Raw genomic sequence first — 25,264 nt, 5'->3', positions numbered from 1 at the left:
TCACTCTGAAGTCTTTTTCTGCTGGAGGAAATGAAGCGAGTTCGATGACAAACTGAGGAGTGGGAGCACTATTAACGCTCAATGGGAGAGCGATATCAGAGCGTACTCTGCTGCAGCCCAATGGATGGACGACAATTCTAAAAAGCACTTCAAATTCTATTTCACATTTTCCCCTTCTTTCCTATATCGCTGAGTGAAGAGGGAGTCTTACATGACGTATGGATGGCCACTGCTCCAGCTGAAATGTTCAGTCAGACTGTGTTTCTAGTACCTGTCAAGTTCAAGTGTGTGTGTCATGACGAGATGGATTTATCGAGCTCTGGAGGCCTTTTTATCAAATAATCTGGGAGCGTCTTCTGTCCCCCGTGGCTGGCCATATCTGCTGCTGCACATTTTTTACAATATCCTCTTTTTGATTTGACCGGGTAACGCAACTCGCTCTCATCGTGCTGTAAAAATCAATCGAGGTTATGTGTTGTGAAAGCTCGTACCGCAGGAAGCAAGTCAGGTGCGCCGCAACAACAACTCATTTAAAGTGTCAAGTGACAAAAAACACGACTACGCTATCACGTGGTTCAGAGAAATGTCTTGACTGCCGACTGGTTTGTGTGCGTTACCTTTCAGAGGGTAGAGGAAGGGCTCTCCCTCCGGCCCGAGGAAGGAGGTGCCGTCGTCGCCGTCGTGTTTGGGGTTGTTGTCCACGGAGGTGTTACCACCTAGAGACCAGGTGGGCAAACACAGTGACAAAACCTCAGACGAAGCAACACATGCTGTATTCTACGGGGATTGAACGCAAACATTTAAAAGCACATTTCACGGACAGAAACACGAGGATTGCAAGTGTCACATCATCGGCTGCAATCACAATCACACCCAATCGTACATGTTTGTATGAACATATTTACATATTTCATCCTCTAATGCAGGGATTCCCAAAGTGGGGTGCGCGCACCCCTGGGGGTACGCGAGCTGCCTCTAGGGGGTGCGCGAGAGGAAAAGTGTAATGGCGGTCTGATGGTGTAATAATATTAAATATTAAAAAAAATGTAATTTTAATTTAAAAACTGTCAGGTGGGACATCTGAAGCTATCAGTCGTAAAAGAGGAGAGGGACAGAGAGAGAGAGAGGAATCGGAGGCGAGGGGAACGGAGAGGTGCAGCACAGACAAATCGGGAGCACATCGGCCCATCACGGAGTCAAGGTGAAAAAGAGGAAACGAGAGTGAGCATCAGACTGGGAAAAAAAGAGGAAATATGATGAAAAGTATCTGTGTCTGGGCTTCACTTGGATTGGCAACGCAGATTCCCCAAAGCCACAGTGCGTGGTGTGCAGTGAGGTTCTGGCTAACAGTCTGAAGCTCTTATTTACGTCGCCACCTGAACACCAAGCATGCCAGTGCAAGTCAAAAGCCCCTTACATTGTTTATATCGAAATTGGAGGAGTTACAAAACAGCCAAAAACAAATGCAGTCTCATTCATGTGTTGGGTCTATAAATGACGCACTACGGGCTTCATATCTGGGTACAGAATAGCGAGAAAGGGGCTACCGCACACAATGATTGGAGAGAAAGAAGCAAAAAAGTTGGACATGATCCCGGTGTCCAACAACACTGTGTCGCCGCATCGATGCTTTGTCCGAAGACATCCTGGCTACATTAGTCGCTCATTAATTGTAAATTAAATGTGATAATCTGCCTCTGAGCCTGTGCGTGTGTGCTCGCATCCTGATTGCTCTTTAAAAGTGACGCCTTGTGTCACTGAAAGTTATTGAAACTTTGTTGCAGTGTTTCAGGGCGTTTTCACAAACAGTTCGTTTGCTTTGTTGCAGTTGCTCCTTTGTTCGGTTTGTGTTCACACTGCAACATTTAACAGCGGACTAAATCTTGTAAACAAATGCCACGCGCGAGCAAACTGTTCTCTCATTGGTCCGATTCTTATGCGGCTATGAAGGCTATGAAGGCTTAAAAGGCTCTGTTGCTTCTTTTTTTTATTAAGGGGGGGGGGGGGGGGGTGCGCGAACCCGGTCGGGATGTAGAAGGGGGTGCGCGGCCTAAAAAGTTTGGGAACCGCTGCTCTAATGTAACAGTTCTTTGCATTTGTTCCTACCACCCTTTTTGCCATATTCATATTCCTGTTATTTATAATTGCGTCTCTTCATGCTTTATGCTGTGTACTTCCATCTGTTGTTATGGCCCAGTTATCTGCTGAGGATGATCTCATACGACACACTGAATGACATACACGCAGTACAAGGAGATACTTTGACTCTGTGTTCGGTCTGCTCCAGAGTGATTCGCAGCTGATCGAGGGGCAGGACATGCAGCCGGGATTCAACCGGATCCCCGATCTGTATAAACTCTGTCTCCCCCTTCACATTATAAAACACAGACGGGGTCATATCTGACAGCTCGTCACCGTTCCTTTTTATTAAACCCTAAACTTGCAGTGAAAGCCTTGCAGCACTCTGGGACTAACCTCTGTAGCCTCCGCCGGCACCGCCCGACATGCAGCCACCTCCGCCGCCCCCGAAGCCGCCGCTGGTCTGCCAGAACTTTTGACAGGCCTGCCCTCCCTGGCCTCCAAGCACCAGCGGTCTGCCCCCCTGACTGACAGGAGCCCTGTCATTCCAACCTCCGCCTCCACCTGCCAAACACAACACACCTTTGATGTAATGCGGAAGTAATACACTGTGGAGGGAATCAGTGTGTGTGTGTGTGTGTGTGTGTGTGTGTGTGTGTGTGTGTGTGTGTGAGAGAGACAGATAGGAAGAGAGATGCATAGAGAGCGAGCTCTTAAATGGGTCAATGTTATGGGAAGAAGATGCTAAACTGCAGACATGCATGTGTACGTGGGTATATTGTAGGCACACACACACACACACACTAAGTATCCAGTGTTCTCTCTCACACACAAACATCAATCCCCTGTTAGTGATAACAACACTGGTTAGAGCAGAGACTGGAAATATAAAGATCCTGTAAAAGAGCCCTGGTAACACCAGATTAAAGTCACAGCTAATAAACGATTCCCTCCCATATTCGCTAACAGTAGAAAATTTAATTTTCCTCCTTTCGTTTCCCTCCCACTCTGGCGCCTGAGAGATAGACGCAAATGAGAACAAATAAATACACATCACACCACACTGGCAACAAAACCCGCCAGACCTGCTAAATATTTCATTTTTCATTCACAGAGCTTCCTCAAACGTAAACCTTGGGCTTTGTGACGGTGTGGAAATCAATAACTTCTGTTGTCTGGGCTGTTCGTCGGCTCTGAGCACATGAATAATGCAGCCTGCAGTGGGCATGGGTGGAACATTCCACCGGTAGATTGGAGCATGTAGTTCTGCCGAGTGCTCCGTATGAATAATCATGAGCAGGGCCTCGCTGTGATTTGTCTTTCGTCCAAACACAACCACCGGCACACCGAGTGTGGAGCGTCTAAGAAGCACACGCGTGGAGACGGAGGATAACACCTTCAGGGTGAATGGATGTGTTTACGAGTACAGGTTATTCTGTACTCGTTATTCAGGCTGTGAACTTGTTAGTGTGTGTGCATGCTGAAGGGAACACAATGCACAACACCTTTCTCATCATAAAGTGAGGAAAGACGAACCCGCTACTCGACAGCACCGTAGTGGGCTATGTAGTCATCTGCTCATCTCATACACACTCACTCGTGTCTCCCTGGACCTTGCACACGCACAACACACATACAAGTGGTACCCACACACATAGCAAAGCGGTGTGCGGTGTACCTGCGGCGTTTGACTTCCCGCTGCGTCCCGGTTGGCTGGGGTCATAGTCCATCTGCTCCAGCTGGGTCTCTGATAGGCTGCTGTAGCCCCGGCCACCTCCCCCAGCAGCGATGATGAGGGGGACATACACCTCTTTGTCCACCTGCGTGATTTTTGTTGACAGTTGGATTCATGTGCTGGTATCTGCTCTTCAGAAGGAACACCTCAACATTTTTTGGGAAATGATGGTATTTGCTTTCTGTCTAAGAGCTAAAGGAGAAGATTAATACCAGCTCATGTTTCTGTGGTAATTATGGTGCTAGGGCTGCTAGTTGGCTAGCTTAACTTAGCTTAGCATAAAGACAGCTAGCCTGGCTCCGTCCAAAGGAAACTAAATCTGCCTACCAGCAGCTGTTTGATTGATGCGTACAAAAACCTAATTCCTTTCATTCTACTCTGTGCAAGAAAGCCAACGCACACCATTCTTAAATTGGATTTACCCTTTATTTTTGGATTTTTGATGACACATTCTACTTTTTAATGACATGAAATGCTATACTATACAATATACTTGAATTACAAGCCATCACCTACGAGGGTCTCAACACACGCACGCACACACGCACACACACACACACACACACACACACACACACACACACACACACACACACAAATTCTCCATGTACTGTTTCATGTGTATGAATCTGCCTGAATTAAGAATCAACTCGTCCTCTGATTATTTGAGCTTCCTTGAACATGTGACTCGTGAGATCTTCCTTTCACATACTTCACTCGGACTTTGTATGTGACACAAGTATTGTCTTGACATGTCTTACCTTGACTTTTAAATGACCGTCTCAACGATGATTATTTTGACCTCCTGTACTATTGCAGTGATCTCGTCATGTCTGCATCATATACTTGTAGCAACAGAGAGACTGGACTTGTTTAATATTTGAGACACATTTTCATTATTCATTCAAAAATCTCTCCATATTCCGTGCAGTGTCATCCCTTCAGCCCCCCCCCCCCCCTCACCTTGAACACATACGTGGCCCCGCCTCCTCCTCCTCCGCCCCCTTTCACTTGGGTTTTGTTCACCATCGGGCCGCTCTGCTCCAGGCAGATCCTATTCAGCATGCCGTTGGACTGCAGCGAGGGAGAGAGAGAGATGTCAGCTCACCAAAGAATTGCCTTCATGCGTGCCAGTTGTGTGTGAGAGCGCTCAGCAGTTGCCAAACTCCAGCTGCTGTGAGTCTAAGACTTTAGCATTATAATGGTGAGCAAATACCAAGAAACATCCAGATGCATGATCTGAGAGGCAAGGACCAATGCTCCCTTTGTAAGACAATTCCAGTGAGATCTGAGTATTTACTGATTTCCTGTTCACATGACTGTACATCTGTCTGGCTGTCGTAGAAGAGCTTCCTGTGCACATTGATGGATTCATGTTTCTGACTGAATAAGAAATCTCTGCAGCTGATTTTCATGCAGTTTGAAACCTGATTGGAGGAAATGAGGCCAAGAGGTTCGACAAAAACAAATTCAACAAACAAAATACTGTATCGTTCATTTTGTCAATAGATCTGGATCGTTGTTCTAAGATTTTAAAGGTTGGTTACAAAATGTATGTTAAATTAATGTTATATCCAATTGTAACTGTATTACTGTACTTGATAGAATATGTATGTTCACGTTACCTTTTTACTCCATAAGAAAAATCATCTTCATTGGTCATACTGTCGATGTGTTTTCATTTGATGAATCATGATAATCAATGAAGTTAGTCAGCCGTTTTGTTCCTCGAGTGATGTTCGACTTTGTTTTTGGCTTTGTGAGTTGATGTCTCATGCTGCCTGTCCTCCTCTGAGAGGAAGAGGGCTTGAGAGTTCTCGCCGCCACTCAGTTCTTACTCATATGCACAAACACACACTCACAGTCGCTCGTCTCTCCCTTGCTTCTCTTTGAGGGGCTGGGAGGCAGGTGGGGGTCGGGTGAGTAATGGACAGGTAGAGGGGGTAAAGGTGCATTTACATGCTCTGAGAGTCTCCCTCTAAGCCTGTTCTGTCTGTTGTGTCGGACAAAGGTGTGTGTGTGTGTGTGTGTGTGTGAGGACCTGCATATGTCTACAGCACAAATAACTTTCAGGGACGACCCTTTGGAGAGAGTCGCTGTCTCTCGCTGTCACAACTGGGGGGGAATAAGAGGAACCGTAATGGACTTCTAACTCCCTTGGGAACCTTTGGAAGTCCCTCTCTGCTGTCTGACCTGAGCACTTCAACACCGTGTTAAAAACGAATAACTGCCCGCTAAGCTACACGTTCCACCTCTAGAAAACAAAGCCAGGAAACACAACTGGACCTAGCGCTGCCTCATGAAGGTTGTTCTGACTTTAATCTATTTTAGTAACTTTCAACTGCCAACACTATTACCTCTACGATGTCACCAAAACCTCCCCGGCACCAGTTTGTTTGTAAACAGAGTGGCTTCTTTGAAATATGATAAGAACCTTTTCAAATGAGTAGCTTTACACATTTTTGGAACAATCGTTGTTTCGGCCATTATCGCCCACGAGACTCAATTAGTAGGTTTGTGTACAGTCATATGTACAATATATGCAACAACATAACATTACACATGCATAGAGTGTTACATATATAGAAAGGATATAGACAGTTCATGAGTTTGTCCATTTTGACACATGGCTCTGGGGACTCACTCTGTAGACACAAAGGGTTCATTCTTAAGCAACCAAAATACGATAAAATCAGAAAACAGACTAGGAAGACATTCTCAAGCATCACATCTGAGTGACAGAGTAAAGCAAGCACAACAGAGACGGCTGGTCTTGAGAGCAGATAGAGATCTCTTTGGGTCCTCACTGCTTCACAAAGTCAAGATCTTCACTCTCAACATGTCCTGGCTCATCCACTTGGTCCTGTGCCTTGGGCTCGCTCCAATCCAGACGGCTCATTGCTGAACACTAACAAGGCCACTCTTGGAAGAGAGTTTTTACCAAATCAGCCTCAGCAGGCGAAAATATCGGAGAACTCTATCAAATGAAGTTTGAAGCTGGAGTGTGTGTGTTTTGTATTTATTTGATCTATCTTTATTTAAGTACACTGTCAACTGTTGACAGTTAATATGTTGTTCATCGTTTGAAGTTGAAAAGTTTGAAGCTGTAGTTTGAAGCCAAGTGTTTTGTATTGATAGTATACTTTAAACAGTTAATATATTGTTGAATTTGAAGAAAAAAGTATCGGTTCAGGCACCGGTATCGTTTTAAAAGTATCGTTTTAGCACCGGTATCGGAAAAAACCCAAACGACACCCAACCCTATTTATAACATGTCTTTCCTTATTCATACAGAAAGGTGTCAATGTGTACATCAATGTATCGGTATATATAGGTTGATTCACAATGTCATCCGAAGGAAATAAAAACACTTCTTCATGCCACAAACTAACAATGTGTGAATTCCTCAAAAGGAGTGAATTTTACTGCTGTGTTTGTCAAACAATTGAGGAATCTGTTGGTAATTTCCTCTTCTCAAAAAACGTTGGCAACTAACTCCCTTTCGCTGTACTACAGTGACAGACAAGCCTTAGCGTTACAGCGTGTGAATCGCCGATGATGGATGATCTCATTGGGGACTTGTGAGGTTTTTAGTCTCAGTGTTGAACTGTGGGGAGGAAGCATGGTGTGCTGCTGCCAGTGAAGTAACTCATAGCACAATGGATGACAGCCACCGCTGGCACAAGAGCACAAGTCACGGGAGATCACTGTGAGCTCCCATTGCAGACTCAAACATTTGTTGGTGGCCGTAAAATGTTATGATTTAGAGCATAGGTATCCCAAGTATCATTGTCCATTCGGAGAATTACCAGATTTTCAGAATGTCATAGTTGTCCTTTTAAAGTCCAACTGTTTGTTTGCTCTGCTACAGCATAGGCCTCCGTATCTGCTCTGAAAGAAGACACCAAAAGGAGGACATTTATATATCTTGGTGTCATGATGGCGTTCCCTAGTTTTGCATGAATTCAACGGAATACCGCTCCGCCTACGTAGATGGAGGCCTTATATCATTACAGCTGGTCAGATCTTGCGTACAGCAGTAAAGTGAGCATTCTATCACAGGCAGAGCAGACGCTCACACTGAGGCAAACAGCAGCACAGCAAAAGAGCCTCGGCATCAACCCACATTAGCGTTCCTGCGGAAGTCTCCTTCTACTCTCACTGACAAACATGGACCCGCCTCTTGTCCTGCAGCGTAGCTGGTTGAATGAGCCACCAAACAAACATTCAGCGGGGAAAAGGGCACTGCCAACGTCAGTCTGCAGGCCATACAGCTAATCAGCTGCTGGGCCGCAGCATGTTTTGACAGCATGTAAATGGCACCGTCCAGTCGGATGCTGGCGGGCTCCTTAGTCCTCTCTGACAACACACTGCGGTTGAACAGTCAAACTAAATCATGTCCTTTGTCTTTTCCTTGACCTCGATGGACAACATCATGAGGTGAAAGAAACATCTGAATTCATTTGAACGTAGGAAGTGACGACGCGGTGCTCTAGGAGTCTGATTGCATTTACACCATGGCAGACGGATGTTTTTGCTTTTCGAAAACCATTCATGACAAAAATAAAATGAGTAGGCTACCGAGACAAACTCAATGCGGAACAATTTAATTAGAGATTACTGTCTAAAACAGAATCACATCTCCAAAGAAGGATGTTTTTAATCTATCCATAGTGCACAATTAAACAGACGGCTGAATGGTGCGTTGCTTTAAGTGTTGCTGAAGCAAGGAATTGTGGGACGGCGTTATCTCCTTTCCTTTCAGAAAGGATGATCCCGTGTACCCGAAGCTAAAGGAGATAAGAGAGAGCACTGAAGCACCTTTCCTCAGCATTTCGAGAATTCAACCAGCTCTTATCATGGCTGCCACTTACTTACAGGTCCTTTCACTCAGTTAGGAACCTTCCTAAGCTAAAAACACGATTCGACTACAGCGACTGTCTGCACATGACATGTACCACCGGCACTCTGGCAGCACTGCAAGCGGCTGTCAATCAATCAGACGGGTACACGTCCCTCCAGACGGCTGAGGCAAATAAGATCATTTTGCATATTTCCCCAAAATACCTTTTTTCTTCCTTTTATTAAGAGAAAAAAAAACGATTAACGATGAAACTATGAAACATTTCCGACAACAAGAAGGTGCGATTCAATTTTGGTTGGTCTGAAAGTCAGACAACGTCAAAGAATGTTGAGTTCCACTACGGTGTGGACAGTTCAGTTCACAACAACTTCTCACATTTACATTATTTTGAGACAACAAATACAAAACAGAGAAATACGTTTGACTCCCAATTCAGTTGAGCCATTGAAGCGTTCACAGATATTTCAAAGAAGATCAACAAATTCAATCCGTATGATAATTCCTGCCCTATCTTTTGCTTTCATGACATCCTGTAAACTGCACGATCGACTTACATTCGGGCATGCGTCCTCTCCTCGCTGTCCCACCAGGACGTAAAGCAGCTCGCCCTTCCTGAGCAGGAAGTCCCCTGTGATGTAGACGCCATGTGACCTGCTCATGGCCAACACGCTTCGACCCCCGGCTGCACCGTAGGCTGTGATCCTGGGGTGCCACCGGAACAAATGACACACATATTAAACAGCTCATGAGCAGGACGATTACCCTAATGATAAAGGAAATACATTTGTTTTCAATCAGTGTTTCCGTTTGGTTTTGTCGGGTTTAATGGGAAAAGGTGATGTGTGTATTGTATATTCCAATCTGTACAGTAGGTGTGTATCATGTTCTCCCTGCTGGCTGTTTTTCAATACAAAACAAGTCGACAAAAAAACTAATTTTTTAGTCGACTTGTGCACATACAGAAACAGTGCACAGACTACAAAGTGCACGGGCACACACACACAGAGAGACAGACATACAAGCACACACGCCTCCGCTGCAGAAGACACTCATTTCAAATGATTCCACTTTTCTTGCCAAGAAACAAACAACAACAAAAAACCTGATTGGTTTTTGGTAGCTCTTCGATATTCCACTTCCCCGGTGGTCGTGCGTGGTGGGGCGAGGGAGAGATAGACAGCACGCTGCCCGGTGTTCAGTTGCTACCTCAGCTGTTTGCCTAATGACTTTTGGGAGATGCAGAGAGCATATTCATCTCTGTGACCGTCTGTCAGCTTCATTTACAGGCTCCGCCAGCTAAACCGGGCCGCATCACGACCACCATTCTGGAGTTGTGTGCGGAGACAGAAGGTGTTTTTCTAAAACTCCGGGTATGTGTGAAAACGGTGCTGTCCACGCAGTTGTTAGTTTGGTATTTTAAGACTCAGGAGTTCTGGCTGAGCTTAGCGGTGCCTGTGTTGGGTTTTTTGAGTTGATGTGGGAGGCTTGAAGCTTTATTTTTTTGTTTGAACCATCCTAGTCAAATCCAAGTTAAACGCCTCCCGTTGTCATGAATGCCCACAGGAGGCGTATTGATCTCTGCTCAAGGTAGTGGATATTACAGCATTAATCCTGGAGCAGTACACAGTTTCAGGTCAAGGTGCTAGGGCTGATTGTTAAGGTATTTGGAAGCCTCAAAGACCACCAATGTGGATGTGGGTGTTTTTTATTTATTTCTGGAATCATGTGTGGAGTGAATCATGCTATGTAGCTGCCATTACTTCAGCTTCTGCTCCCTCCTGCAAGAATCTGATAGAAACGCGCCGATGCTTTGCAGTCCTACCTGTAGGTGGCAGTTTCGGGGACCCGCCACATTTGAATGCCTTTGAAGGGCCCTCGGGTGCCGAGAGTCACGTTGACGTTGCTGTTCCTGTAGGAGTTGAGGCACTGGCTGGGAGTCGGGCCTTCAGGGCCCACTGCCCCGCAGGTATGAAAAATCCATTTTTGGGCTGCACATGAGGATAAAAATAGAAAAGACAACGTTAAAGAAATGAAGCAGCTCGTAGAGCACACAGCTGTAAAAGCACGCATTCTGAATTCAGCCAGTACAGAAGCAGACTTGAAGATGACAGAGAGTCATTGCTGTTCTATTTGTCCCACATTCATTCCACTTCAACATTCCCCACCGCTCCACTTTCCCACATCAATGAACACCCGGCAGAAAGGCAGGTTGGGAAGGCCAGCTCCGTACTGAAGCTGCTCATAGGAGCCATCACATTCACGACAGCAGCGCGGTGACAGGATCACAGGTGACGAACATTTCTCCTCATTTTCCGTGTAATCCTAGGCGTCGCTGCTAATTGGAGTTCTTTTCACTGTAATTAGCACAAGATCAGTCTTGTCAGATGGACGTGGAAGGACTTAACGCTGCAGAAATCCTGATTTAAGGCCTGCGAGCACAGAGCAGTGGGGAAGACCATGAACACCTCTCTCTCTCTCTCTCTCTCTCTCTCTCGCTCTCTCTGGGACTACTTATTATTGTTTGTGATTAGATACCACACAGACCGGTCTTGCTGTTTATTTATATTTCACAGATGCAGTAGTGAAGTGATAAAATGGGGACAGGATACACAGCAAAGAGAAGAGATGGCGTGAGATTCGTCTCAGGAGTGCAATTTAAAGTTACGATGCGCTCACTGCAACACCTTTCCCTGTTCAAGCTGCCTGCTGTGCAGCGCCTATTAGAGTTGAAGCCCAGGAATTGGGATCCCAGTATTTACAAGGATAGGACAGGACAGGATAGGACAGCAAAGTCCGCTTTCTCTGACTGAGGAAAATGATTTTTTGCAAGTGTGTGTGTGTAATTAACAGGCCTAGTTGTTCTAAGGCCTGTGTGTACCTTAGAAGAAGAACATTTTGTTATTTCCCATTTTCTCATTAATTATATACAGTTGAGTTACAGAGAGAAATTGTGCTTTCACGAGAAAAGTAGTGATGAGTTTTTGGGATGGAATCATTTTAAAGCAGTCATCCCAGCTGGCTGTTATATGATGACATAGCATCACGCCGTATTGAAGACTTGAAACTAGCAATTGAGAGCATATACTTGTGTTTACAATGTTTACTGAGGTAATAAATCAAGTGAGAACTTGAGTCACTTTGTCAAAAACTTCCATACCATCGGAATACTGTTTGCAACCAGAGGAGTCGCCCCCTGCTGGCCAGTAGAGAGAATGCAGGTTCCGCATTGGCTTTACTTTTCAGAATGGGCGGCGTAAGAGCCATTTTGTTTTTGTTTTGTTTTTGTACAACCTCCCACAATTTGGTGTTCAGCCTGGTCTTAGCAAATGCACTCCACCTGTATAAAAAAACAAAAAACATGGTGCAGCGTACTGGAGCCTGGCTCCCATCCAGCAAAAGTAAATTGATTCCTCACATCAGTATTTTCAATACCTAACGAGGTAAAAAGAGTTGAGTCTGTTGGGAATAAATCCATCACTGGAGCAGAAAAGCCTCCAAAGCCAGATGATGCTTTAGATGTGAATCTTACTCTAGTTCATGGGATACTCTGAGATGGCAATCAGTCAAGGTGGGACACGCTGAAGAGAAAGCAGTGAATGTCGGATTAGAGTCTGGATGTTGTATATTAATTTCGTTTTTTTCTGATTTGTAGAAGTGAGTTCTTGGCTTCCTGACATGAATAAGATCCTGTTCTGTAACGTGAGCTTGACTGTTTGACAACAGCGCCGCCGGTGTCGAAGATAGCATCAAGTCTTCCTTTCGATTTCTCTCTCTGCGTCTCCCCAAGGTGCGGTTGGTTTCACACTTCAACGCGGCTGATCGATCTTGTTGGTCCATCAATATGTGAGTTCTAATGCACACACACACACACACCCCTGGGGAGACTCTGACTGTGTCTGACGATTATATGAATCTCCGTTACTGTGAACTTTGCCGGCGGTGGTGCACCATCATCATAAGAAACACTGGCCTCCATAAAAAAAGGGCCGACGCTGTGAACTGTCATCAGTGAGAAATTGAGAGACAGAAAGGGAGAGACTCACAGTGTAGAAAAAGAAAAACGCCTCTTGATTACTGACGGCAACGTTGCAGCAGTCTTTATCTCATCAGAACATGATTAACACAAGGCAACAGTAAACATGTCATTCTCCAGGAATGACAAAGGCAGTCCTTGGGCCGATCAGCAACAAGGAAACAAGCGTTTCATCACCCATGTTAGGCCTCGCAATTGTTTTTCAGTTTCGTGAAAAATGATCATCTCGGTACGAGAAGGCGTGTTGCGTCAAACTGCTGTTTGATTGCAGTTCTGCGGCAAACATTCTTTTATGTTTTGTTCATTTTCACTTCATGATTGGGAAAGCCAGATCAGTTCTTTCCCCAGTTAGGCTGCACAAAGCCTACGTTCAGACCTACAGTAGCCCTGCAAAACCAACAACACAGTCCTTCCATTCATTTAACGGAGTCGGTCGGTCAACACAGCAGGGCTGCCAACGCACGGGGCTCAGGCAAAACAACACAGAGTCATCCATCAAGCACAGCTGAACCAGGCTGAACTTTTACTGCAACCAAAACATCGGAAATCCATCGGCCGCTATAATAACTTGCGGGAGTTGTAAAATCCTGTCCCCAGAGCATTCTAAAGTGCTGTAAGGAGTCCTGGTGTCTGAACTCAGGGTTCGACTCTGTTGCTTCAGCTGGACTCTCTGGATCGTATTTCATCATCTCACCGGCGCCTGCAGCAGCATCCTCACCTACGCAGCCCTGTTTGTGAAAACTGTTTTTGATGTGAACGCCTAGCTGAGCTTGAGGACGTGATCTTCCTGCAGGTACATCAGTGAAAATAACGTTAACGTTTGGTGTCATTCCTTCAAGCAAAGTGTTGGTTCACTATAATCTAAATAACTCTTCAACATGGCAAATTAGGTTCTAGCAAAAATTCAACTTGTAAGGTCACACTTTTGCATGCTTGATGCCATCCTCTCACTCTACTCATGAGCCCTCATGACCTCCTTGCTGTCAATCGTGTGATCAGCTGCTCACATCCATCCAATCGCACAGCGATACACCGACATTGTTAGCCGATCATCTCGCTTCTGTCTCCTTAACATAAGATTCTCTCTCTGCCTTCAGTACGTCCATGCTGCTGCTACACGTGCCCCTCCGCCTCCCCATCGCAGATACATTCTCCTCATCAGCCAACCAGCCTCAGCAGAATGCGGTTACAAATCTCCCCGAGGAGTCTGAGCGCCAAGAGAGTCTCTGTCGAGACTTTATCATCACACATCATCTGTTTACAACAAACAATTATCTTTTCTTCGTTCGCTTGTCTCTCCTGATTGAAATGTCAGTCACAGCCGATCAGTTGCGGCAAAATAACCCCGCCACACAAACAGGATATGAAAAGGCCATTCGATCTGATAATCAGACCCTGATTTAGTCTCCATGCTCAACAATACAAGATAACAAACTCTCTTTCTACATCTATGTGCTTGTTGGTTTGAATTCTAGAGTTGCATGCTTAAATTACTGCCATGATACACATGATAATTCATTTTTGCATGATGTTACATGTCTTCTGGATGCATTATACGCTGACTTCTCATTCTGCGCTGCTTTCCTCTCTTAGCATGTATCCTCGTTATCCAGTGACAGTTGTCCTCCTTGGTCCGGCCATTAGAAAGACGGATCGAGGCTGGCGTGCCGTGAGTGGATCTGAATGCTAAATACATAGCTTATGAGGCACCCGAGTCCAATTAATTACAAAAACCTGTTTTGCGCGGCACTGCTCGTTATCAGTCTCATATCTGTCTTAGTGACGAATGTTCCCCCTCCAAAAGCCAAAGTAACAACAACGAGCTCACTGGCTGCCACAGGCCAGTGTTTACCGGCGAGTACGGAACGGAGCACAGGCACGCATCTCCACTCTGCCGCTAATTAGCGAGCACGTACGGGCCAAAACGACTTCTTCTGCATGGAGCGTGCACGGAGCAACATCTGCTGTCGGTTACTTCCAAGAGCCAATTGGATTGCTTCAATCAGCATCCCTTCTGTCTTTCATTCAACGCCAGTTTTCATCTACTCCACAGAACTCTTGTTTTGTGTTGTTGTCGTCGCCCGTTGTTGTGTGAGCGGAAGTGGAACACCTTGATATGAAAATGTGCTGTCTGTTCAAAGACGCTAATGCTCGTACATCCTGCTACGCCTTTTGCAGATGAGGCGTAAATATGATGATGCTTTGTTGCATCCTGACAGCGTATTGTGTAAAGTTCTTGTATCGTCTCATAAGAACGTGAAAACACTAATCTTTGTGAATCGCACACACACAGACACACACACACACACACACACACACACACACACACACACACACACACACACACACACACACACACACACACGCTCTCATTCATTAAATGGCTGAGAGAAAAATTAGCCTGGAGCTCATTTTGAGGTCAGCGACGCATTCCTTTCCCATCAGGTGAGGTAATCACAAAAATAAAAGGGAAGCAAGCTCATCGCGGTTGACTTCTTTCACTCTCCCCTCTTCCTGAGAGCAAATGATGAGTCAGCAGTGAGAGGCGGGTGCCACACAGTAGGGCATTGGTGAGAAATGAAAGCTGCCAGAATAGCGGGGAATCAATGGAGATGAGGGGGAAATAATATTAAACGAAATGAAGGTGAAGTCAGGGTGAAGGAGAAGAAAAAAAGAGAGCAGCAGGATGAGGTGGGTGTAAAAAAAAAGAAGAGTGACAGTCAGAGGTGGGAGGGCAGTAATGTGAACTAACAGACAGTCAGCGGCAGCGTTTAAACGGAGAAGATAGGAAACCAATGGAGAAACAAAAAGTGCAGAGGCTCAGAAGGAAAGATTAAGGGGAGAGTGAGAGGAGACGGTTTGGTGGGGTTGATCATTGAGCATGTGTGACAGGTCTGCTGAGCCAACCCGCCCCCATCAGGCTTTGCCATCCTGCCACGCAGATGTCAAAGCAGCTCCGGAAAGGGTGAAGTGAGACGCGCGGCGAATGTTAAACGCTCACGGCTGTCTTTGAAATGGCCAATGTGTAACTGCACGTTCAACTTCCCCCTCCCGAGTTACAGTTTTTCTCAATTGCTAAAACACTGAAGCCCATTGGCTGAACAAAGTTCTCAGTTGCCTGAACTCATTTAGCTAATTGTGCAGTCTGTTGTCAATACCTTAAACAGTTTCACATGGTGAAACACAATTTGCAGATCTCACTTCGACTTTTCAGCAAAACTCTAAACACATTCTCAGTCTCAAAACACATTCTGCACTCTAATGCACATGTCATCCATACTGGTAAACACAAGTGGCAACGATCAAATAGAAATAGAGAACACATGTCATTGATTAAACACAATCACTCAAAATTGATTTCACTTGTATCAAATGATGTGACACAACCAATATTAGCCAGTTTAGAGAGCAAACAGGTGGTTGAAGGTGGGAAGGAGAAAGTCTGAGAATGGATAGAAGAAACAATGTGAGAGGACGAGGACAAGTGCGTATGCGAGATGGGCGACGAGGAGGAAGAGGAGGAGGGCAAGAAAGAGGAAGAGGAGGACGAATAGGAAGAGGAAAACAAAGAGTGGAAATATCTGATGAAATTCGAGCAACAGTCATCGACCATGTTATAGTCCACAGACTGACAATGAGGGAAGCAGGACTTAGACTGCACCCCAATTTGAGCCGATTTTCTGTGTCCACCATAGTAAGGACATTCAGAGAAGAGAACAGGTACAGTATGCTACTGTATTTTTGTAATTGCAAATTGACTGTACGACACTGTATGCAGCTGTTTCAATAGACATTTGTAAAGTTCATCACTGTATGTATTGTACTGCATGAATATTTTTTGTAACTGCACATCTACTTTTTGTAGAACTGCAAGGCTGCCACATGCAGGTGGAAGGAGAGCTATATTCACTCAGTGGGCATGGTCCTTCAAGATAATTTACGCAATACGACTCAGAGAAATCCAGGAACGAGTGATACAAGACAACACACACTTCCAGGGAATCGACAGTGTACAATAAACAAATTGTATGGCCTTGAACATCATGCTTTCTATTTGTTACAGTAACAGCACTGACTGCTCAATAGATGTTGACTGGTTGCAGGTTCATATCAACAAAGAACAATAATTACAGTATCACAGAGACAAAGGACACGTTTGTGAGATGCAGGGTACAGTACTGTAAAAATAGGGGTACAAGGAGGAGGAAGAACAAAAGAAATTGCAAAGAGCAAAGCACAGTAGTAATTTCTGATCAATTTTGAGCGACTGTAACAGAACATGTTTTCGTTCATATGAAATTTGTTTTGAGATTAAAAATCGACTTCTCCCTGAGAACTATATGTTTTGAACAATGTGTTTTCTATTCATTGGTGTATTGTTTACTGACTGCTTGATGGTGAATATTATTTTGATCACTTTGTTTGTGATTTGAGAGCAGTGTTTGATTTTGAGCACAGGTAAAACTGTTTTGAGGCGAAAGTTTCATTTTGCAAGAGGATTGAGAGGTTTTGTAAATAGTGCTTGAAGATGAGGTTTTGTGTTTACAGTTTTGAGAGAATGGGTGACCGTTTCAAGAAATGTGTCTTAGCAATCGAGAAAAACTGTAATATCTATGATACAGCGTGATCTCACAGTCCCATCTCTCTGCAGGCTCTATTGTAACCATACCGAGTATATTACCTGCGTAAGCACATTCAAACTGCCTTTCTGCTGCTGCCCTTGCAGCTTGATCCTGGTAGCAAACTGCCCTACTATATGAAATACCTTTTATATAGCAGTGCATATGAAATGTTTCCAGAATTGCCATTCAGCATAAAAGCTTTCCTTGATAGACTGAGAAGCCATTGTTTGCTGAAGGAGCCACGCCTGTGGCTCCGCTTCAATGCATAATCCTGTAACGTTGTCAAATCATGTCAGCTGGCCGAACGTTAACGTCTGATCTTTTACTGTTCCTGCTTGACCCTTCGACAGATAAACAGGCCGTTGTGTCCGAGACCAAAGAGTGGCCCGCATCACAGACATTCAGTCGCTGCACAAACACGTTAGGGCCCGGACACACTTGACTATCGGTCCGCACTGGTCTGCCGTTGAGCATCGTTGCCGCGGTGGCCCATCGGCCCTACTCTGTGTCAGGAAACCTTATCAGTGTCTGTTCAGCAGAAAGAGTGCTGCCTGTTCAATCAGCGGTGCAGGCAGTCGGCTGTTCAGGCTTCAAGGAGCACTACACTGATTTAGCATCACACAAAAACCTGATGCAGCAGAGGCAGATGTAAGCTTATTTTTACTTCCACACATTCTTCTTCCTTGTCAAACCTGGCACCTACATTACCTACAATGCAACTCGTTTGCTAGTGGCGGCTAATAGTAGCAGTGAGCCTCAATTAGACACGAGGAGCAGGCTGGGGAGGTCCAGATTGTTTCTCTTGGCAGCCACTCGACTCTGACTCAAGTGACATCACTTTGTTTTGTCAGACATTTGTCAGTCTCACGCAGCTGCTTTTGGAGCCACAAAAGACTTTACACAAGTCGGTGGAGTTACGCTTTGGATCTTTATTTATCTAAAAGGAAAAGACTGCAAGTAAATTGTCTTCACTGTGGTAGAAATGCGTCTCAGCATTACGTTCTTTGGATAACAACAATAGACAACAGAGCAATATCTTCTTCTCTCTTGTACTGCTGGCTCATGGTAAACTGGCTGCGGTTTCTGTGTGTGCTCAAGGGCAACTTGACAATGCAAAGCAGTGGTTCTTTCAAGCCCGGAGTGTGAGTGTGATTCCTCGAACCAGTTTCGAGTAGCAGGCAAGCTTCGGCACCCTACAAAATGGATTTGTTGGGCTTTCACAGCGTATGAATGTCATAAAAGCCTTTTATGCCGCCTGGGAGAGAAGACAAGATATAGATGAATGCTATTACAGTCGTGGAGTGTGGGGACGCTGTCAAACCATCTGTTTGGACTGGAAAACAAGTCCTCAAAGTCACTGAAAATGAGAAAAACTCACATTCATTCAACGTATGAATGGGTGCTATGTAAAGTGTTACACTAAAATGGTAGTGGCTGATATCTCCAAGTCCCGTCACACTATGTACCTCTAGCACTCAAAGCTCCTAGCTGAGGAAATGTGTCTCAGAACATTTTTGATACGAGAGTAACTCTAAGTTATGACTATAAATATAGAAATAGAATCTCTGCTTGTCTTTACCCTTTTGAAGCTGGGAAGAGAGAGACTGCGAGGTGGGGAATGTCAAGTATTTGTAAGTGGCTCCATTGACATTCTCTGGAGACAAATTGGAGGATTTTAGACAAAACTGCTCGTCCTGCTCCATTTGATGCCAAAGGAGATCCCTGCAGCACTCACTCAGATGGTGGTCGTGGTGCAGACCAGTAGGGGGCACACTTACTTTGTTGCAGCCCACATATGGTGCCGTGCTCAGCGCGTGCAGAGTAATTGTGAATCATTAACGTTGTGTGTGTGTGTGTGTGTGAGCTAAGGAGAGTGTCAAAAAGACGAGAGAGACAGAAGGAGAAACAGACAATGTCAGTGGGGAGAGTGTTCTCCTTGAGGGTGGAGGGTGAACCGTGGTAATCAAGCTCACACTTACAGTAATCTTTGGGGGGGAAGGTCATCAAAGGGTTTCCGATGGACGGGGGCGTAGAGCTGAAGGGCAGCCTGGTTGAGCTGGCGACCACAGGTGGAAACTCACCGTTGGCTGAAAAAGAAACATAATTCAATTTGTGAAAAAGGGCAGTGCTATATCGCCTTCGTGTGCAGCAATGGAATCCTGTCGCTATTAACGCTGACCAACTGAACACGCACAGCGGCTGCAGACCCCCTCACCGGCACAGACAATGTGGAACCACCAGCAGTCATTCTTTTTTCCATTTGAGTGGAATGCATAAAATCCAGCACTCCTCCATGTCGCTGTCCGTTCATACAGTAGATGGTAAGCACATTCAGTCAGGGTGTTATCAAGCCTGCAGCCTCACCGCATTTCCCAGGACCGAGATCATAAGCTGCCTGGTACTTTGATCTCCCCCTCCTCAACCTCAAATTCTCTCCCAGAATTAAGTCTTCCAGGCAAACGGCTGGCTGATTGGATACAGACTCTTTTTTTCTCTAAAGATGTTAAAGTAGGAGATGTAAAGGTTGGATGTAGCAGGAGTTCCCATGGATGCTTGGGTGTATCACTGCACGGATGAACGTTTTTCTTTGAGTAGACCCATGCACAGCGACCAGTGGTCTAAGAGATTGGCCCGGACGGTGTTAAAGAAATCTGGTGCCGCATCTGATCAAGGACTGCACAGGCTGCAGGACAATCAATGCAACCCCGTCAGCTGAACAGAACAAGATTGTTCTCCAGAACAGGAAATGCTGAAATGACAAAAATCAATGTCCAACAACAGCATTGCAAACACCCTACAGGACAAAATACTAAACCCCGAAAACAAAATAGCTATTTTCTTTATTGGTAAACAGAAGTCACGGTTCGGTTTATATTCTGATTTCGGAGTCATGGTTCGGTGTGAGGTTGGTACAAAAAACAACAAAAATAAATGCATGATGAAATGTTTCTTCTAAGTTAAACTGAGGAATATTTCAAACATATCTGTATTACAGTATTTCTCAATTGCTAAAACACTAAAACCCATTGGCTGAACAAAGTTCTCAGTTGACTGAACTCATTTAGCTAATTGTGCAGTCTGTTGTCAATACCTTAAACTGTTTCACATGGTGAAACACAATTTGCAGATCTCACTTTGACTTTTCAGCAAAACTCTAAACACATTCTCAGTCTCAAAACACATTCTGCACTCTAATGCACATGTCATCCATACTGGTAAACACAAGTGGCAACAATCAAATAGAAATAGAGAACACATGTCATTGATGAAACACAATCACTCAAAATGGATTTCACTTGTATCAAATGATGTGACACAACCAATATAAGCCAGTTTAGAGAGCAAACAGGTGGTTGAAGGTGATGTCGACGAAGTGCTCTGGTCTGACTCAGCCCAAAGACAAGAAGAAGCACATTGATGACATGTTGACTCCTTTGATTTTTGTCCCTTTTACTGTAGTATTGTATACTGTAGTAGGCCTACAGTGCATTGTAGGCTGTATAATGTACAATAAACAAATTGTATGGCCTTGAACATGGTGCTTTCTATTTGTTACAGTAACAGCACTGACTGCTCAATAGATGTTGACTGGTTGCAGGTTCATATCAACAAAGAACAAGAATTACAGTATCACAGAGACAAAGGACACGTTTGTGAGATGCAGGGTACAGTACTGTAAAAATAGGGGTACAAGGAGGAGGAAGAACAAAAGAAATTGCAAAGAGCAAAGCACAGTAGTCATTTCTGATCAATTTTGAGCTACTGTAATAGAACATGTTTTCGTTCATATGAAATTTGTTTTGAGATTAAAAATCGACTTCTCCCTGAGAACTATATGTTTTGAACAATGTGTTTTCTATTCATTGGTGTATTGTTTACTGACTGCTTGATGGTGTATATTATTTTGATCACTTTGTTTATGATTTGAGAGCAGTGTTTGATTTTGAGCACAGGTAAAACTGTTTTGAGGCGAAAGTTTCATTTTGCAAGAGGATTCAGAGGTTTTGTAAATAGTGCTTGAAGATGAGGTTTTGTGTTTACAGTTTTGAGAGAATGGGTGACCGTTTCAAGAAATGTGTCTTAGCAATCGAGAAAAACTGTAAGCCTAGGTTATACGTCCAAGTACATGGAAAGCATCACAGATGCATAGCTCTGTTTATACTTCCTGGACTCTGCGTGTCTGCCGTGTGGGCTCGTCGGTAAGCAGACATTCAGACAGAGATCACTACACCCTCTGGTGACGGAAATGTACCTCACCTAGACCCTAGTATACTCGTCCATGTGGGTAGTACCTCACCTAGACCCTAGTATACTCGTCCATGTGGGTAGTACCTCACCTAGACCCTAGTATACTCGTCCATGTGGGTAGTACCTCGCTTAGACCCTAGTATTCTCGTCCATGTGGGTAGTACCTCACCTAGACCCTAGTATTCTCGTCCATGTGGGTAGTACCTCACCTAGACCCTAGTATACTCGTCCATGTGGGTAGTACCTCACCTAGACCCTAGTATACTCGTCCATGTGGGTAGTACCTCACCTAGACCCTAGTATACTCGTCCATGTGGGTAGTACCTCACCTAGACCCTAGTATTCTCGTCCATGTGGGTAGTACCTCACCTAGCCCCTAGTATTCTCGTCCATGTGGGTAGTACCTCACTTAGACCCTAGTATTCTCGTCCATGTGGGTAGTACCTCACTTAGACCCTAGTATACTCGTCCATGTGGGTAGTACCTCACCTAGACCCTAGTATACTCGTCCATGTGGGTATTACCTCACCTAGACCCTAGTATACTCGTCCATGTGGGTAGTACCTCACCTAGACCCTAGTATACTCGTCCATGTGGGTAGTACCTCACCTAGACCCTAGTATACTCGTCCATGTGGGTAGTACCTCGCCTAGATCCTAGTATACTCGTCCATGTGAGTAGTACCTCGCCTAGACCCTAGTATACTCGTCCATGTGAGTAGTACCTCACCTAGACCCTAGTATACTCATCCATGTGGGTAGTACCTCACCTAGACCCTATAACTCGTCCATGTAGGTAGTACCTCACCTAGACCCTAGTATACTCGTCCATGTAGGTAGTACCTCACCTAGACCCTAGTATACTCGTCCATGTAGGTAGTACCTCACCTAGACCCTAGTATACTCGTCCATGTGAGTAGTACCTCACCTAGACCCTATAACTCGTCCATGTAGGTAGTACCTCACCTAGACCCTAGTATACTCGTCCATGTAGGTAGTACCTCACCTAGACCCTAGTATACTCGTCCATGTAGGTAGTACCTCACCTAGACCCTAGTATACTCGTCCATGTAGGTAGTACCTCACCTAGACCCTAGTATACTCATCCATGTAGGTAGTACCTTACCTAGACCCTAGTATATTCGTCCATGTGGGTAGTATCATTTCATCTTTACGATGTACAAAAAATGAACACTTTCCCAAAAGACGAAAGGTCAAAAAAGGGTGAAAATAAAACTTAATATGGTTCTGCATTATGTGCATCAATTTACATACCATGAATTATGTGTCAGCTGTTATAGCCCCCACGAAAGATAGAGCAGAGCAGGCACCGTTTCCTTCAACTTGTTGCACAAAAAAACGAAACTTTTTCATTCCCACTTGACAAACTCTCTTACTTTGAGAACCCAGATGTGTTCAGCCGAGCTGCTATGAATGTGTCTGTGACTCTGAATTTGTTTCCAAAGAAAGGCCACGTTTTGTTGAGTTCTGTCCGGCGTCTCATTTCTTCGATGTTCTGTTCTGTAGAAGAAGCCCCTCTGTGGCTCTGTTGCTCGATGACCCTTGTTGAGCCAAGCAGAAGATGTGAGATTATTTCAGAGGAGTCAGATAAGGTTCACGGCGCAGATAGACCAGCCAGCGTTCAATGCTATGACACTAAACAAGGGCATTGGCCCAGATCTTGACCATGCTGCTATTCTGCTAGTCCCGTCTCTGATTTATAACTTTAAAAAAAAAATCAAAGCTGGATAAGCCAACCAAAGAGGCTACACAGCCTGCTCGACCTTATAACGATAAGAATCATGCTGTTTCAGCCATGCTGCCTCAGTGCTTCAGTCTATCAACACAAATGGGGGCCATCCATCCTCATAGCCTTTCCATTGAACACTCTCAATGTGCATAGTGTAGATACTTGAGGCATGCAAACAATGCATTGTAAACGACACTCTATGTGTGTATGATCCGCATATTAAGCTCCATTTGTGTTCTGCATATGGAACTGACTTTTGAGAGGAAGATTACATGCTTTCAGGGGCTATTTGCATTCCATATGGCAAGTGGAGAAAAAAAAGAAGGTTTCTAGTTGTACACTCGCCTGTCTTATAGAGCATAGAGTTTGTTTGCGCTGTAGCTCACTGATATTCTCTGCCATGGATAGTAAACAGGCAGCAAAGGATGATTTAAGGGTTCCGTGAGAGTGCTTTCTTTTACTTGCTTTGCTCTTGTAAACCATAACTACTCCTGGGCAACCCACTGTGGTGTTTGCAAGCCTCGGAACGGAGTGGCATGAGGGGAATATCGAAGCAGAAATCCGACTACAGGTACAAGTTTTCCTAATTGCGACGAGCCGACGAGTTGCCCACATCGTGTCATTTGCTTCCTTGGTGAGAACAAATCATGCCGCGCCTTCTCTGCCATCATCTGGCGGTGTCAGGGGACAGAAACAGGACCTTTCATCTTTATCTCTGTAATCATGTTACTGCAAAAACACTCCCTCATGTCTGTCCCGGTTCCCCTGTCACCTCAGGCTGAAGGCTCACCGTTTATGACAATATGGCAGGGGGCTCCCTCAACAGCTGAAAGGTTTGGAAAGCAACCGTCTGGCGCTGTATCATTCGGTCCAAGAAAACCGGCTTTAACTCGGAGCAAACAGCTTGACATCAATGTTATTTGTGCACGAGTTAAAACTGTGCCTGTGGTCCTCTGGGCGATGAATATCATGAAAGTGCTGTCTGGAACAATATTTTATAACTTTGTCCTCAAAGCTTGAAAAAAGAAAGAAAAAACTCAGCATTGCTTACCTAAAATCTGCCACCTAAAAAATCAATAGTTCATTCCCTGTAATCCTCAAATAAATATCATCGCCTAAGTCAGCACCGCGTGGGAGTTTTGAAACAGCTAGAGTTAATGTGCAGATTTGATGGATCAAATACCACACACGAGTGACTGCAGTGTGTTTGAGGGCTCACCGCATTGTTATTCTGAGCAGGGGAGGGGGGGGGGGGGGGGCGGCTATGGAGGAGACAGAGCTGGAGCATGCAGCATTAGTATGCTGCTGCAGCAGGAGAAGGGCTCAGCAGGTCCACCACAGAGCAGCCTGAACCAGAGGGCAGGGCAGTCACTGGTCATTAACAGGCCGCCGTAAGCTGCCCGAAGCCCACCAGAGGCAAGCCATGGAGGGGGGGGGGGGGATATTAAAATTGCAGTAGCTCTGAGGAAAATCCACACAACAATTATTATTCTACTACATGGCCTTTTCTCAAATGCAAGAAAACATACTGTACTTTTGGATTCCTAACCTGTAGCCTTGCATGCACTGCTTCTATGCACAGTCTAAAGGCGGCTGGTAGACCTGGGAGAGACCACCATTTTAACAAGGTGCTTTTAATTAGCGCTAATGTAATGTCATCGCGGTGAACCCACTGAGGAATGTTGAGCATCTGTACTTACTGGTCCGTGGTGTGTCTCCGTGTTTCTCATAACCCACAGGTGCAGCTACATAATTACTGAAATGAGTACATTCCAGTACTTGTACTACACTAGTTACTACGACAGATAACAGCGATGCAACAGCCAACTAACAGCACATAACTGGAGTGGAGAAACTAACTGGTTGAACATGGATACAGCTCTTTGTGTGTGGCTGTGTGTGTGTGTGGCTAAAACACAGTGTGAGAAAATCCA

The 25,264-nt window shown here is 44.9% G+C and overlaps 1 protein-coding gene across 1 annotated transcript in view; it reads right to left on the bottom strand.

The window, feature by feature from the left end:
* Positions 1 to 25,264, bottom strand: part of alk (ALK receptor tyrosine kinase) — a gene marked incomplete at both ends in the record, with an annotated part of 336,641 nt that overhangs the window by 16,765 nt on the left and 294,612 nt on the right. Inside the window, 7 exons of the mRNA XM_079287138.1 lie at positions 618 to 716; positions 2,476 to 2,643; positions 3,758 to 3,899; positions 4,778 to 4,888; positions 9,233 to 9,380; positions 10,501 to 10,666; positions 19,313 to 19,420. Coding sequence (XP_079143264.1) covers positions 618 to 716; positions 2,476 to 2,643; positions 3,758 to 3,899; positions 4,778 to 4,888; positions 9,233 to 9,380; positions 10,501 to 10,666; positions 19,313 to 19,420 — 942 coding nt within the window. The remainder of the gene's footprint in view (positions 1 to 617; positions 717 to 2,475; positions 2,644 to 3,757; positions 3,900 to 4,777; positions 4,889 to 9,232; positions 9,381 to 10,500; positions 10,667 to 19,312; positions 19,421 to 25,264) is intronic.

Source organism: Melanostigma gelatinosum (genome assembly GCF_949748355.1).
Source record: "Melanostigma gelatinosum genome assembly, chromosome: 16".
Taxonomy (NCBI): domain Eukaryota; kingdom Metazoa; phylum Chordata; class Actinopteri; order Perciformes; family Zoarcidae; genus Melanostigma; species Melanostigma gelatinosum.
The sequence above is the reverse complement of the archived record's forward strand: the minus strand, read 5'-3'. Positions and strand labels throughout refer to the sequence as shown.